Source organism: Nothobranchius furzeri, chromosome 1 (assembly GCF_043380555.1).
Source record: "Nothobranchius furzeri strain GRZ-AD chromosome 1, NfurGRZ-RIMD1, whole genome shotgun sequence".
Lineage (NCBI taxonomy): Eukaryota > Metazoa > Chordata > Actinopteri > Cyprinodontiformes > Nothobranchiidae > Nothobranchius > Nothobranchius furzeri.
The window spans coordinates 73,674,794-73,689,053 of NC_091741.1; the positions used below are offsets into that span (position 1 = coordinate 73,674,794).

The window sequence follows — 14,260 nt, forward strand, 5'->3', positions numbered from 1 at the left end:
AATCTTTGATCAACTGACATTTCTTAATGAGACTTGTCACAATGCAACTTTTCACAGCATCAAATTATTCATGATGATGTCATGTTTGCACATGGAGTCAGAAAATGTGGATTAATACTATTAGAATAAATGCCATACCAAAAAAGCAACCTGGATTATTATGTAACTGGGGTTATTTTTGTTTAAACTGTTTAAACATAGCCTACAAAATATGAAACACAGAGCAACGACTGAACGTAAATTTTCTGTTATTAGTGTCTTCAAATAGTAATATATATTTCTAGTGTTTGAAATTATTTTGAATGATTCACGATAAAAAAATAAACGAATAAAATAAAAATAAAAACTCCACATGAAACTAGGTGAATTGTGTGCTTTTAGCGCCCTCTGTTGTTCAAATTAGAAACTGGAGGTCACTTTCAGAACTACAACAAAAATAGATTAGGATGTGTAAGTTCTATGTTTTTCATTCAAATAAAATTTGGGTTGTTAATATTTTAGTAGTCATTTTTGTGAAGAAATTAAGAATAATTACACGTCATAATGTTCTAATATTTATTTAACTGCCAGACTGTTTCTCCTTTGACAGAATGTTAAAAGTCAAGTAGTATTTCTTAAGGACTCTCCGTCCAATTTACAGAAGTAGAAAAACATTGCACAGATAAGATAAAAGGAAATGAACACAATATGATACACTAGAACATAAGAGACAAAATAATCACGAGAAAAAAACAAGAGACAATAATATGAGTAGTGTGAAAATAAAATATAAATTATGTAATCTAAAAACGTGAAAGATAGTTATTCTAGTGTTTCCACATCTTTAGCATTAGAAGATCAGTTTGCTATTTGGCAGTTTGTTAACACAACAGCTGACCGCTAAATAAAGTTACTTTGTTGGTAGCAGTGTTGGTTTGCAGCAAGAAGATCACAGGTTCAAAGCCTGGTTGTGGCCTTTCGCATTGTTGGGGTTTGGTTTCCCTCTTGCATGCCAAAACGAAGTAGTATGTTGGGGTAATTGGTGACCCTAATTGTCCCTGGGTGTGCGAGTGAGAGTTAATGAATCATAAAAAAATAAAAAAATAAAAACTTGCCCAAAGATGAAAAATGCTGTAGAAAAATCACTGGATCTCAGATTTCACAAACCCGTGGAAGATGCACGAGGGATGCTCTTATTTTCTTGTTTATTCGCCTCTATTTGCTACGTCCGGTTTACCCGGAACTGAGTACAATTCCCAAAGATGGCGGAGCAAGGTCCGATGGCTATAGCGATGCGGCTACGAAATCAGCTTCAGTCCGTTTACAAATTGGACCCATTGAGAAACGAGGTAAGTGGGCGAGTAATTTGAGACTGTTCGTAACAGAGGAACAAAGACGGAGAGAGAATTTGCACAAGGTAGGAGTTTATCGCGCGAACTAACGGGAGATGGTTTCTTGTGTCCGCCGCGCTGATGGTGAGGAGACGGAGAGCGCTGTTTGAGCATGCGTACACGGCGGGTCCGACCGTGTTGTTCTGCGGACCAACGTGAATAGAAGCTCTCCAACAACTGCTTTTTCCGGACTAACGTGTTGTTTCTCATTCCGACCCGGAGTTTACTTGTACTTGGAGCGCCATGTGAGTGAGCAGGGGCGGTTCGGCTCGCAGCACGCTGGTCCTCACTCGGCTTGTGTGAAGTGTCAGCGGTCGCTCCGCTCCGAGCAGCAGCTGGATGCTGTGAACAAACGATGTGTTTTTGTTGGTTTTGTTTATGCTCGAGATTTCTCTGTTACAATAAAACGTAAGAAACTTCTTAGCTCATATGTGCGGAACCTCTTAATTTAAAAAAATGTCCGCATTTGCCACCGTGCTGCGATTAAAACGGATGTGACTTTTGAATGAGAACGTTCTTTTAGGGGTTTGTTCTGCCTTTGGTTTCACTTCTCTTCTTGAGGTCAAAGGTCATGGTCGACTTTCCAATAGGTAGCCTGTCGAGTTATTACTTTCTGGGCTCAAAAATAGAAATGCTGAACCCTGAGATCCTGGGACATGCTTTACTTTCCCCCACAGAAACAAACAAAAACTCATTAATTGAGCTGGTCCTGTGCTCTGTTACTTAATGCTGTCAAAGTCAATTTCATCTGGAAATAATTAGACTTGGTTTCATCAAGAGGCTCTTCAAAAGTTCAGAATTCATCCTGAAAATGGGACTAGTGTAAATTTTATCCAGCCCAGTGGTAGAGTGTCTGCCCTGAGCCTGGGAGATCAGGGTTAGATTTGTGGTCGGGTCATACCAAATACTTTGGAAAAAATGGGACCCAGTGCCCCCTGCTTGACACTCGACGTTAAGGGGTTGGATTGGGGGGGTTAGTCCACCAAATAGTTCCCGAGCGTGGCCACAGCTGCAGCTAACCACTCCCATCGAGGATGGGTAATTCCACCAGTGTGTGATGATGAATTTGGGACTTTAACTTTACAATGCTGCAGAACGTAGGAGTTGCATTTTTGCCTGTATTTGTATGTTTTGTGTGTTGTTTAGGTATCTAGGTGAAAACGTTACTCAGAGTCGAGTTCCTACATGATAGATTTTCTGAGATTTCTGTAATTACATTATTTCAAAGAAAGTATGTCACATTTAAGCAATGGCATCCAAAATCCATACGTTAGTTTTCAGTTTAAGTCTCAATGTCGTTTATAGCCTAATGTTTCTTGTACTCAAAAGGAGGAAGTCAAGTTGAAGATCAAGGACCTGAATGAACACATCGTCTGCTACCTCTGTGCAGGCTACTTCGTAGATGCAACAACAATTACAGAGTGTTTGCACACTTGTAAGTCTGTGAATCTTATATTTGTCAGTCTTGATGGAGTTCCAGAGCTGAAAACACGTTTTCCAGCACAAATGTCTTCAGCAGAATATCTCCTCCTCTTTGCTGCACAGTCTGTAAAAGCTGCATTGTGAAATACCTGCAAACCAGCAAATATTGTCCCATGTGCAACATCAAGATCCACGAAACTCAGCCCTTACTCAACCTCAAACTGGATCGAGTGATGCAAGACATCGTGTACAAACTAGTGCCTGGTCTTCAAGAAAGTACGTTTCGAGCACATCTGCAGATTTAATTTAACTGATTTCAGAGAAAAAGAGAGATACTTGTTCTTTTGTATACTTTTGACAATACTTGCTAAGTGTGTGTATGTTGTGATATTTCTTTTAGGTGAAGATAAAAGAATTAAAGATTTTTATCAGTCGAGAGGACTAGAAAGAGTCGTTCAACCAGCTGGGGACGGTAACCTCGATTTGTCTCTCCCACATAGTTTTAAACACTGAAAAACTTTTCCTTATTTGTTTTTAAAGTGAAAACTTTTCTCTCTCTAGATGTGTCTGATGGTGCGGGTTTACCTTTCACAAGTTTTGACCACTCCAAAGCTCACTTCTACAGATACGATGAGCAGGTTTCACTCTGTTTAGAAAGACTGAGGTACACTTTTGTGTGTTTTCAAGGAATAACTGTGATAAGGCCGACGTTTAAGCATGGATTTGAGCATATGAGTGTTTATCTAGTTAAAGATGATGTTCTAAGATTCCCTTTTTGAGTCCTGTTTATTCTGACTTCTCTTCACAGTTCATCACTTGCTGGGAAAGATAAAACAAAACTTACTCTACAGGTAGGTCCCATAAAAATCCCACAAAGATATCTTTTATTCATGTCTTTGAGCTTACAGATGTTGTTCAGATGCTTTTAAAATAAATAGGTGCTTCACAACTTAGACTTTAATGTCTGGGGCAGATTTCTAAACCCCCGTTTGAGCAGGTTCAGTTATTCAGATAGATAGCACATGAACAACTGCAGCAGCAGCAGGATCCAGTCTTCAGGGCAGCTTTAGGTCGGCTGTTGTTAAGGTCTCACAGGGAGACTGGCATAAGTGAGTGAAGACATGAAACCCTTCATTATTTCTTAACCAAGTCCCTGCTCTTAGTAAAAGCTGGGTTGCAGAGTACAGAAAATTGCATGGCATTTTGTGTTCCTTGCACTTTATCACAGTCTCATAAAATTATCCACTGACTACATGTGTGGTTAAAATCCATGCAGTTAAGAAACATTTATAAATCCCAGGATTTCACCAGCAACTTGTTTTTGTTCTGTTCATCAGCGTTCATCTTCACTGCACTGATGTTGGTAAACCAGCAGAGGGTGATGTTGAGTCATTATCTAGGGCTGGGGTGTCCACCGTACAAGTTCTGCAGTTTTACTTATTATGGAGAATAAGCAACATATTCTAAACCAGGTTTTACCTTCAGATGATCTTGTCTGGTGACTTCTACTGATGTTTTCTCTCTTTGTTTCATGTGAATTTAGGTCTTTTTTGCTGCTTACGTTTGTTATGTTTTGCATTTATTTGTTTGTGACCTCCTACATTTTTTGCCAGAACATTTAATTTGATTTGAGGGAATTTCTTTATATGTCTGAGACACCTTTTGTCACTCGTATCATATTTGAGAGAGGATTCTTCCTTTTGTAGGCGTGGTGCAGCGCCTTGCCTGAGCCTATGTAGGGGAAACACTGGAAGACGGCTCATCTGCTACCTGTCAATCAAAAAGACTCACCCCTTAGTATTCATTATTCGAGCTTTTATTACGTCTAAAAATTTGAGTCACAAAACATTGCCCCCCCCCCCCCCCCCCCCCCCCCGAGTTGTCATGACTGTGAACTAGACTAATTAAAAATAAATGTGTTTTGGTACCAGGCTGTAAACACGTTTATTGCCGCTGTGAAGGTGGCATTTTTAACATGGGAGTCAATGGGAACTTGTTTTCTGGATCCAGCCCCTAGTAGATGAGGGGGTACTGCATTTTTGTGTCATATCCACATTGGCTTCACTCTTGGCAGAGTTTGCCCCCTTGATCTGAACCCAGTCCCACCTCAGGATATCCAGTCAGGTTTTTTTTCCCCACTAATATCTCTAGTTTTACAGACCAGATTATCTTGCGGTGAGAACCCTAATCCCAGTTTTCCACTATATTTTGTTTAAAAATAATATATATATTATAAAGAGTTTTGTTCTCATTTGTCTGAAACTTCTGCCAGTAACGTTTCTGGGCTAAAAGTAACCACTGGACCGTCTGGTTGTTGGTCTCACTGAACAGTGGCACTTCCTTGGGTCCTTCATTCATTACACACTCACGGATTTAGCAACAGAACACCACTGGTGTAAGAGGTTCTCCGCTCAATAATGTCAAAGAAGGAGAAACAGCTGGCTGCTGCCACTTCAACTTTAGGACAAATTTCTACAGTCCCAAAAAGAAACACCATCTGAAGTCACGGACAACAAGTCGGTTGGGTCCAAACGTAGCTTGTTCTTTAGGTTAGCTAAAGCAGCTTTAACCATGATGCCTCCGTAACCAAGGTAATAACAGAAAATAAACAACAGACCATTCTGGATACATGTTGTTTTTTATTGTGCAAACTGGCAAAACCATGCACGATCTTACAATTGTCCAAGGGTTTACTGATCTCACGAGACCAGCTGCGTAGAATGCTTTTGCTGCCGATGCACATCTGAAATGCTCCGGGTGGGAAGGGACGTGCTGCTGAGCTCACGTCTAATACTTTACGTGTCACTTACGCATCCGGTGTAAAGCCGGGGTCAGATTACAAACACACACTCGAGTGTGATGTTGGTTTGGTTTGCTAGCACACGCTGTGTCCCTGCTGCTTTCTGGATTTAGCAGAATCTTTGTTCTGTTCTTTCCCTTCTCCGTTGGAGGTCAAGTCTCATTCACTCATTTTTCTGAGGTGTAAACTTAGTGTAACAGATTTCTGCTCTTACATTAAAAGAAATGTTGCGCCCCTGCAGAGCAGACACACAGAAAAGTGAGTTTAGCTCTGCAGCTTCAGAGTGTTTATTAATTTGTGTGGGAGTGGGAAACCTTCAGCAGCACGCTCAGTCGATTCTTCTCTCTAAATCTAAACGTAACAGGAGTCCGCCACACCCGGTTTCTATAGATGCCTTGTTGTTAGTCTGAGTTTCTTCTGCTCCACATTAGTTACAGAACTGAGGTTCTGTTTACGAATCTGGATCCACATCAGAAACATTCAAATGTGTTCATGCTAAGGTGTAAGCCAGCTGTCAGTAGCTGGTGCTTCTACTTTTCAAAGCAAAACAGAGAAGACATTTTTAACTGTGTGTTTTTAACTTTTATATTTCCCTGCAATAACTCAAATACTGATGTTGATATTAGTGCACACATCCACAACAGAGGGGTGTGCTTCAGTGGTGCGGTAACATGAAAAAAACAACTAAACAGAATAATTTATTTTGTAATCCAAACATGTCGACGAGGAGCTCTGCTGCAGTTTCAGCAGCTTCTCTCATGCTGTTTGGATCTCTTACTCTGTCGAACATGACGGCTAAATTCTGTTGCTCCTGTGAAGTGTTTACAGCTGAGTTGTTTCTCTCTCTCCTGCAGCAGAAGTTTGTGCGTTGTTCTGTTCGAGCAGAGGTGAGACACCTACGGAAAGTGCTTTGCCACAGACTGAATGTGGAAAAACACCAGGTGAGTTGGTGATATGATCGTAAACAGATGCAGGATCTATGTTGAAATGAACATTTTCCAGTGTGTGAGTTCTGTCCAAAGCCCTCTCAGTGCCTCATGGTGCTCATGGGAATACGTTTCCAGTGATGGTGGCTGTTTAAACTCTTCCCCTTGGGGGGTTAGGGTCTTAAAAATGTCCACATTGCTACCACACAATAAATTGTTGCAGTAATTTAACATGTTTTATTCCTTCATAGTTTTCTACTGTGATTTCCTAAAATTCAAAGATTATTCTTTTAATCTGTGTAGATTTGTTTGGAGAATGTGACGTCACCATAAATGTGTTTTTAGTACTGCGATAAAACAAAAACAAAATTTTTAATTATGAAGTACGTCTTTCTGAAAAGGAAACTTTGGTAAATGAACAAGTTTCACTGCAAAAATTATAAATATTTTTACTATCTTACCTGTTTTAGATGGGAAAGAGGTTTATATTGACACGATTGATGAGCTAACTGCTAGTTTGTGCTCAGCCAAGACCAAAATGTTTGGCTGCCATTGTAAAACATTTCTAAGCTACAGAGATTTGTTTTGGTTTATGTCAACAAAAATTAGATTTTTTTTTTAAACCACCCTCTCTTATTTACATGGAATTGTATGTATGGTTATTTACAAGTAAGATGTCACCAGTAGCAGCAAATGTAGCACGTCAGTGCATCCTGGGAAACTGATGGTGGGGTTACGTTTTATAGAATCCTTTCCAGGATGAAATTTTAAAGACTTTTTTTGTTTTAAAACAACTGCAGTGCTCTTTAGTCTTGGCTGCACACGAACTAGCCTTTAGCCCCTCAGTCATTTTACATGTAATCTCTCTGGAGGTTTTCCACGACAGGTGCAAGAGTAATGATTTAAAAACTAAAAATGTGGCTGGGTGATGAATCAATAGCAATATGTGTTTCAAAATAGCTTTTCACAATAGACATATGAGGAGGAACACTCTCCAGCAGAAACTTTATTTTCCCAGGTAAGAGTGAGTTTGAATAGATTTTTAAGCACCATGCCTGTAACGTTTATTTTACTTGTTTTCTACACAACATGCTTGCTTCTACTGACGTGAAAGTCGAGACCAAATACTGAAGACTCAGCAGACCAAACTAATCGATCCTTGCTACAGCAACTAGAAAAATGCCAAATATAACAGTGCGAGCATAGATGATGCCTATTTTATTGTTTGTAGTGTTTCTTTTAAAGCTGCTTAAAACTTCCCTGATGTAAAACATTGTTTTTTGTCCTTTTGTCTTTTACTTCTTTTTTTATTGCTTATTCTCAAATAAGCTGTTTAAAACAAGCCCGTTTTATTGAGTTCTGTTCTCTTGTGAAAATTAAAGATTTTAGTTTAAAATAAACCTCTTTTATTTATCCAAAACATTTATGTGACATGTTCAGCTTTCAAAAATAAAACTTTAAAATAAAAAATAACTTTACATATTCAAATCTAAATTTAAATACCAGTGAACGTTAAAGATTGACAAAAATAGCCATTGCCTTTTGTGATGTGTGTGTGTGTGTGTGTGTGTGTGTGTGTGTGTGTGTGTGTGTGTGTGTGTGTGTGTGTGTGTGTGTGTGTGTGTGTGTGTGTGTGTGTGTGTGTGTGTGTGTGTGTGTGTATTGACTGATATGGAAAATTTATATGGTGATAGGATTTTTCCATTTTGCCCAGCCCTACTTAAAATGGGGGAGAAAAAAATCCCATTAACTGTCTTGGTCAACATTAAGAGAAATGTTGTTATTTCTGTCAAAGATCCATTTGATCATGCTTTTTTTATGTAAAGGCAACTGTTATATATGTGTTTACAGCATCTGAAGCCATCACTCTGGAACTGGATTTGTTATTTTAACTAACAGAACCCATCGACTCACAGTTTAGTCGAGTTTCCCAGCTTTACTTTAAGCTCTTTTACCGTTAAAGTAACATTTATGACATGTTTAGACACATTCAGTGGTGTCTTTGTTTGTAATAAAGATCTCAAAATTTTAGACAAATACAAAGTTTTTCTATGATACAAGAGGAAGTAACACTTCAGCTCGCTGTTCACCAACAATATGCAGCCGTTTTAAAATATTTTAAATAACCACTTGTCCAGTTAAAGTGGGACAAATTATTTACTCATCCCTGAGTTTAAAGTTAGAGTCCCTAAAGATGATTGAGTATGTCTAATTAAAGCAGGAGTGTGATTTAAATGTCTTTAGTATTTTTTTATAACTGGAAATCTTAATTTATTGAAAGTTTTTAAGACGTGACTTCTTCTAAATTCTCTAGTTGCTTGTAATTTTACTCCAGAAGAATGCCATCAGGCTGAAAAAAGGTTTATTTTTCCAAAGTTTGTCTTAAAAACATTCACATAAAGTTCTCTCTGACTTCCCTTTACGTCTGTTTTGTGTCTCCGTAGGTTCAAATGATGTTTAATAACGAGTCTCTGCCCGATCACATGACAATGAAACGACTATGGCTCTCACACTGGTTTGGAAAGGTATGGAGCAGCAAATATCAGCTGGAGGGCAGCAGACATCTGTTTCGCACGTACTTCATGTAGAAAACTGCAGAACTCTCACCAGACGTGTTTCATTAAATATATATTCTCTAATCAATAACGATTTAAATGTTTTTTTTCCTCCTGCAGGCTCAACCTTTAGTTCTTCACTACACCATCAAAGACAAGAGGAACAGATAGGATGAGGGTTCAGTTTAAAATAAGCTGTACAACTTTTGTACAATACATATTCTATTTTAATAGTGTTTGTGTACATATATTATTTTCTCTGTTTTGTATTTTTGAAAATAAATCTGAAATGGAAAAAAAAAAGATCTTAAGCGTGTTTTTTCTCCCTACATTTTGGGCATCCAAGACCGTTTTCTTATGTCTAGACAATAATGCCCCCTTACAGGTTAAATGTGACAAGTGGGAGTTTCTTATTCTGTTTAAGCAAGAATTATATTTGTATAGGAGAGGTAATTTAGTTTAAAATATTTAGAGAGAAAAAAGTCTCGATTTTCTTCAGTTATGTAAGTATTCCTTGAGGTTTGTACTCAAATTTTAAAAGATAAATTATGAATTTATTGTGTAAATTGTTTAAAAATTTCAAAGTATTCTAATTTGGTTTTAAACAAATCTTCCCAAAATAGTAAAACATTTAGTAAAAATGAAAATGTTAAAGAAAATCACATTTGACCTAAAATTGTCTTTATAAAAGATAGTCTGCTTGAATAAAAGCTGTAGCTGTTGAGCTTCCATAACAAAAACGGCGTTAGCAATTACTCTATGCAGTAGCAGTTTTTCATTCTTTGGAGGAGTAGAACAAGAGAAACGTGTCTAAAGAAAACACTGAGCTGCAAAGATTTCACTGATCTTTTGTCTGTCTTACAAAACATCTCCCCTAGATGACCACTAGGTGGCAGGCTTGGCGCTGTTTATGCACCAGACGAGCTGCTGTTTCTCGTCTCCAGGGTGAAAGGAGACAGATAACCTGACACAAGCTGATAAAGAATGCATTCTCACTTTTAGAGCCAAACTTTCACCTACACTTATCAAAATTAACCCTAAAATTCTAAATAACACAGTAAATGTTCTGCACATACAGAACTATGTGCAACGGGGAGAAATCTTTACAAAAATATTTTAAGCTTGATATGAAAAAATATAAAAGTAAATCATCAGAGTTTTGATTAGAAAAATAAAACTAGTTCTGCTGAGTTAAATCCATGACCCATATTTGAACTGGTGCACAATATATCTGGACGATATTGAAATAAAAGCTGTGTTTGCCAACTCCAAATCAAGACCACGATTTTCTCCCATTTGAAAAAAAAAAACAAATATATATATATATATATATATATATATATATATATATATATATAATTGCACAATAACCTGCAAAAGAACGATGACTACACAATCCCTACACTTGTCCATATCCCCAGGGTGTGTTTATGCTAAATTAAACATGAATTATTTGTGGTTTAGGCCAAAGTCTTTTTCATTCTGTTTTTTATTCTGAAGTTATCAGACACACATTAGTTTATAGCTGCAAATATAAATTATACGCTGTAATGGAGAAGCATAATGTATCTATTTAACTGTTGATTTGAGGTGTTAAAGGGTAAATTACAATTAAAGACAATTGTTTGAAGTTGTTATATTTGAAATGTTGTGTGACCAAAGAAGCTGCTACAGAAAAGAGATTACTTTTTCCTACTGAGACCAAATCAGTAGGTGCCACAAAACAAAAGTAAAAATAAAACAACTATATCAGCTGTCTGTGTTTACGTTGTTCTTCCTGCCAGTCTGCGGGCCTCCACAATAAAAGCCTTACTTGACTTTTCAACCTCCCATTACAGCCGATTACTTCTTTTGTGATCACCAGGCTGCTCGGTTGCTCTGCATCTGCTTTGACCATAAAATGTAGAATCTTCAGTCCAAACAGACTTAAAGATGTCTTAAAGTTTCAGTTCATCTTTATTTTTTTTTGTTTTCATACCTAAATAATTTATTTTGAGTTATTTAAGAAGAGCAGCCCATTTTAAAATAAATAACGTAAAAATGTGTATTTAAATTTAGATTCGAGGTATTTTGAATTCCTCCCAATAAATCAAGAACTGAAAAAGTCAAATTTTATGCACAGACGCGCAAATGGTGCACTGAAAAGGGCAGAGCTGCAGTTTTAATTCCAATTTAAACACACACACACACACACTGAACCTTTGATTCAGTTACAAATGGTCGTGCAGCAGCAGCGCGACACCTTTCCTCTGCGTTCCGTTTGGATTTATTCATTAGGACACTCCTCACGCGAACCCATTTGCTATTCATGGCGGACTGTTTTTGTCCTCTAAACAAACCCGAGTGAAGAGTGGCAGATGCGTGCCTTTATCACCCACCGCTCGGTGAAAGCTGTTTATGTGCGGCAAAGGCGGGTTAACCTAATCAATCATGTCGACTAGTTGTGTTAAAGGCGATGCGTGGAAGGCGGAAGAAAACATATGGCGGCTTCTTTCTCCTAAGTACCGCGGCCAGACCGGGACCTTCTTGTGACAAGATGTTTCCAGACCCGGGCCAACATAAAAGCAGGACTCGGCTGCTAATTGAAGTCGTGGGCGAAAGCAGAAGGGGTCAGTGAGTCAAAATCACATTAAACCATTGAGATGCGAGCATTTCCAGACTGCACAATAATAATTAAATTATAACAAAGATTCCATCTTTGGACAATCACACCGCGCTGAGAAATATCATATAACCTTTATTTACATAGATGCTGATTAAATAGAACGTTACAATAAAATTATCGCATAAGATGTTTGATTTATGTACAGAAGTCAGAGCGCGTGACGTGAGGCTGGGTTAGGGTCAGTAGGCCTGCATGCTTGCAGAGATACCCTCCTCCAAAGAGCCCAGAATAAAAGCTGCACATGATGGGGACAGGATTCAAACCAAACGGGGTTTAAGTTTACACTTTGGGGGCAGATCTTGAGACGTTTAACTGAACAAAATATATATAAAATTGCATCTGAGTTGCACAACTTTTTGCTCTCTTTGAGGTTCAGATCATTTAAAATGTTTACACACTGCTCCTTCTCCCGATACACCGGTAAGATCTGACCGAAGGGGAACCGGATATTCCCGAATTCTTGTGAAAAAGCACGAAGTCCGATTAATAAATAAAATAAAAAGAAATAAAATATGAAAACTTTCCAAAGATGTTCATATATGCGTGTATTCTCCTTTTATCCGTGCAAAAGTTTGGGAAGAAAAAAATGTCCCTCTGAAATATTCTTCTTTTCCTGTTGTTGGAGTTTATGAAAATCAGCCCCCTCCTCTGCTAATCATCCACCTCAATCTCCTCATCATCCTCCGAGAACTCATCCGTGGTTTGGTCTCTGGATGAAGAGGGGGACTGTGGGAAGGCTCGGTGTCCTTGAGAGGTCGGGGAGACGCTGGGCGACCTGGCCCCGGGGCCCCCACCCTGCGCGTCCTCCAGGTTTTCCATGCTGACGAGCTTCTGGAGGGTCTGTGGGGTGATTTTCTTTAGCGACTCGACGTCCGCTTTCATCTCTTCCAGGTCTCGCTTGAGTTTGGCCCTACGGTTCTGAAACCAGGTGATGACCTGCGCGTTGGAGAGTCCCAGCTGCTGCGCGATTTGGTCACGGTCAGCTGGAGAAAGATACTTCTGGTACAAAAACCTCTTCTCCAGTTCATAAATCTGGTGGTTCGTGAAGGCCGTCCGCGACTTTCTCCTCTTTTTTGACGTCTGCCGCTGTCCGAAGGCGTTTAGATGCTCCCGACCTTGGAGAGGCAAGGAAACGGAGAGGGATGGAAACTCGTCAACAAAAGACAATTTAAAGCTACTTTTTCAATGTTCTTTAATCATTTAGGAGAAAAAATGTAATGTCTACATTTAAATGTCATTCGATATTATAAATGATATTAATAAAATCTGGAGTCAAACTGTTTGAACGGATCAACAAGCAACATCTAAATCAGGCTACGAAATAAACGTGATTGCATTCTGAAATGCAAGTAAAATATATAAAATTTAAAAGTTAAACGCAGGATCTTCGTGTTTTTCCACACATAAAGGCCCAGCTACTGTAGAGTTCTGGACAGTAGCTATCGCCATGCGTAAATGTCCCTGTTCGTTCACACATTCCCACACACGTCCCCTCATGTCCACTTTAAAAGCCAAACACAGCTCTCCGCTCTGAATGCATTAAAATGATCTCAATCCTGCCTTCCTGAAAATTCCCATTTTTGGGGATGAAGAATGTTTTGTACCTTCTGCCGCCTGGATCACGCTGACTTCCAGACCCTTAAAAGTTTTGCTGGCCAGCTCCTCCAGCGCGCACAGCGGCGAGGAAGGAGTGGTGATCCCGTTCCGCGCCGAGTTGGAGCCCGCAACTTTCTCCAGAACTCTGGGCGGACAGATGCTGGCCACAGATTTCTTCACGGAGGGTTTGTTCAGAATATCCTCGATGCTGAACGGCGTTAGGGGCTTGTTGGAGTTGGCTGGCGGCGGCAGCTGGTCTAAGGGGGCTCGCCTCCTTTCCTCCCCGCTGGACTGCAACACAGACCCTGCTTTCATGTCTTTACTAGAGGTCATCGCAGTCCCGAACAATCGCTGCACTCACACTAAAGTTGGTAATTTCATTCAAAAGGCGGATGGAAACGTCCCGTTAAGCTTTTCTCGCACCCTGCGCTCTGGCAGAACCTCCGCTGGATTTGAACGCTCTGGATCTTAGCTCGCCTGAGAGCCTTCCTCCAGAATAACCATGCTTCGGGCGTAGTTACAGAGGCAGCTGCGCTGTATTCCCCCTCAGAGAGTCCCAGTTCCTCTGCCAGGATCCATGTAGATGTTTAGAAAGGGACAGAGGGGGTGAATTCCTGCAAGAAGAGAAAAAAAGTATGTAAAAAAACCGCTTTCTCGGACACACAGAGGGGAAGAAAGCGACTGCTAACGACTTATTGTTGTTTGGGCGAAGTTCAATTAGAGAAACACTACACCACTTGGTGACCCGCCGCTGTGTCTTAAAGGGCCGGAACATAATAACTAATTGGACGTGGGGAATAGGAGGAGTCTGGAGCTGCCGAGGAGAAAAAATCCCTTCAAATGTTTCCCTCTGCTGGCGTGTTCCTCCAGAAAGGGAGAGTTGATGGGAATTTAAATGATTGCCACCAGCATCTTTTTTAGTATAG

The 14,260-nt window shown here is 39.5% G+C and overlaps 2 protein-coding genes across 3 annotated transcripts; one reads left to right on the plus strand and one right to left on the minus strand.

Moving 5' to 3' along the window:
* The first annotated feature begins 1,194 nt into the window (after positions 1-1,194).
* pcgf1 (polycomb group ring finger 1) lies at positions 1,195-9,370 on the plus strand. Of its 2 annotated transcripts, none has more exons than XM_015951402.3 (9): positions 1,195-1,328; positions 2,700-2,805; positions 2,916-3,068; positions 3,193-3,264; positions 3,354-3,456; positions 3,601-3,643; positions 6,447-6,533; positions 8,963-9,043; positions 9,194-9,370. In XM_015951402.3, the coding sequence occupies exons 1-9, from the start codon at positions 1,242-1,244 to the stop codon at positions 9,242-9,244; spliced, it is 783 nt and encodes a 260-aa protein (XP_015806888.1). In that variant the 5' UTR covers positions 1,195-1,241; the 3' UTR covers positions 9,245-9,370. The 2 variants fall into 2 exon arrangements, with proteins under 2 accessions (XP_015806888.1, XP_015806895.1); XM_015951409.3 differs by having other exon boundaries at positions 6,450-6,533.
* Positions 9,371-12,179: 2,809 nt separating this feature from the next.
* lbx2 (ladybird homeobox 2) lies at positions 12,180-13,893 on the minus strand. Its single transcript, XM_015951390.3, has 2 exons — positions 13,343-13,893; positions 12,180-12,853 (listed from the first exon to the last, which is right to left on the minus strand). Exons 1-2 carry the CDS (start codon positions 13,665-13,667, stop codon positions 12,390-12,392), a joined length of 789 nt encoding a protein of 262 aa, XP_015806876.1. The 5' UTR covers positions 13,668-13,893; the 3' UTR covers positions 12,180-12,389.
* Positions 13,894-14,260: the final 367 nt, after the last annotated feature.

Coding starts and splice junctions, on each gene's coding strand:
- pcgf1 (XM_015951402.3), top strand. CDS start 1,242: ATGGCGGAGCAAGGTCCGATGGCTATAGCGATGCGGCTACGAAATCAG. Junction 2,806..2,915: donor TACAGAGTGTTTGCACACTT/GTAAGTCTGTGA, acceptor TTTGCTGCACAG/TCTGTAAAAGCTGCATTGTG. Junction 9,044..9,193: donor TCTCACACTGGTTTGGAAAG/GTATGGAGCAGC, acceptor TTCCTCCTGCAG/GCTCAACCTTTAGTTCTTCA.
- lbx2 (XM_015951390.3), bottom strand. CDS start 13,667: ATGACCTCTAGTAAAGACATGAAAGCAGGGTCTGTGTTGCAGTCCAGC. Junction 12,854..13,342: donor CGTGATCCAGGCGGCAGAAG/GTACAAAACATT, acceptor TGCCTCTCCAAG/GTCGGGAGCATCTAAACGCC.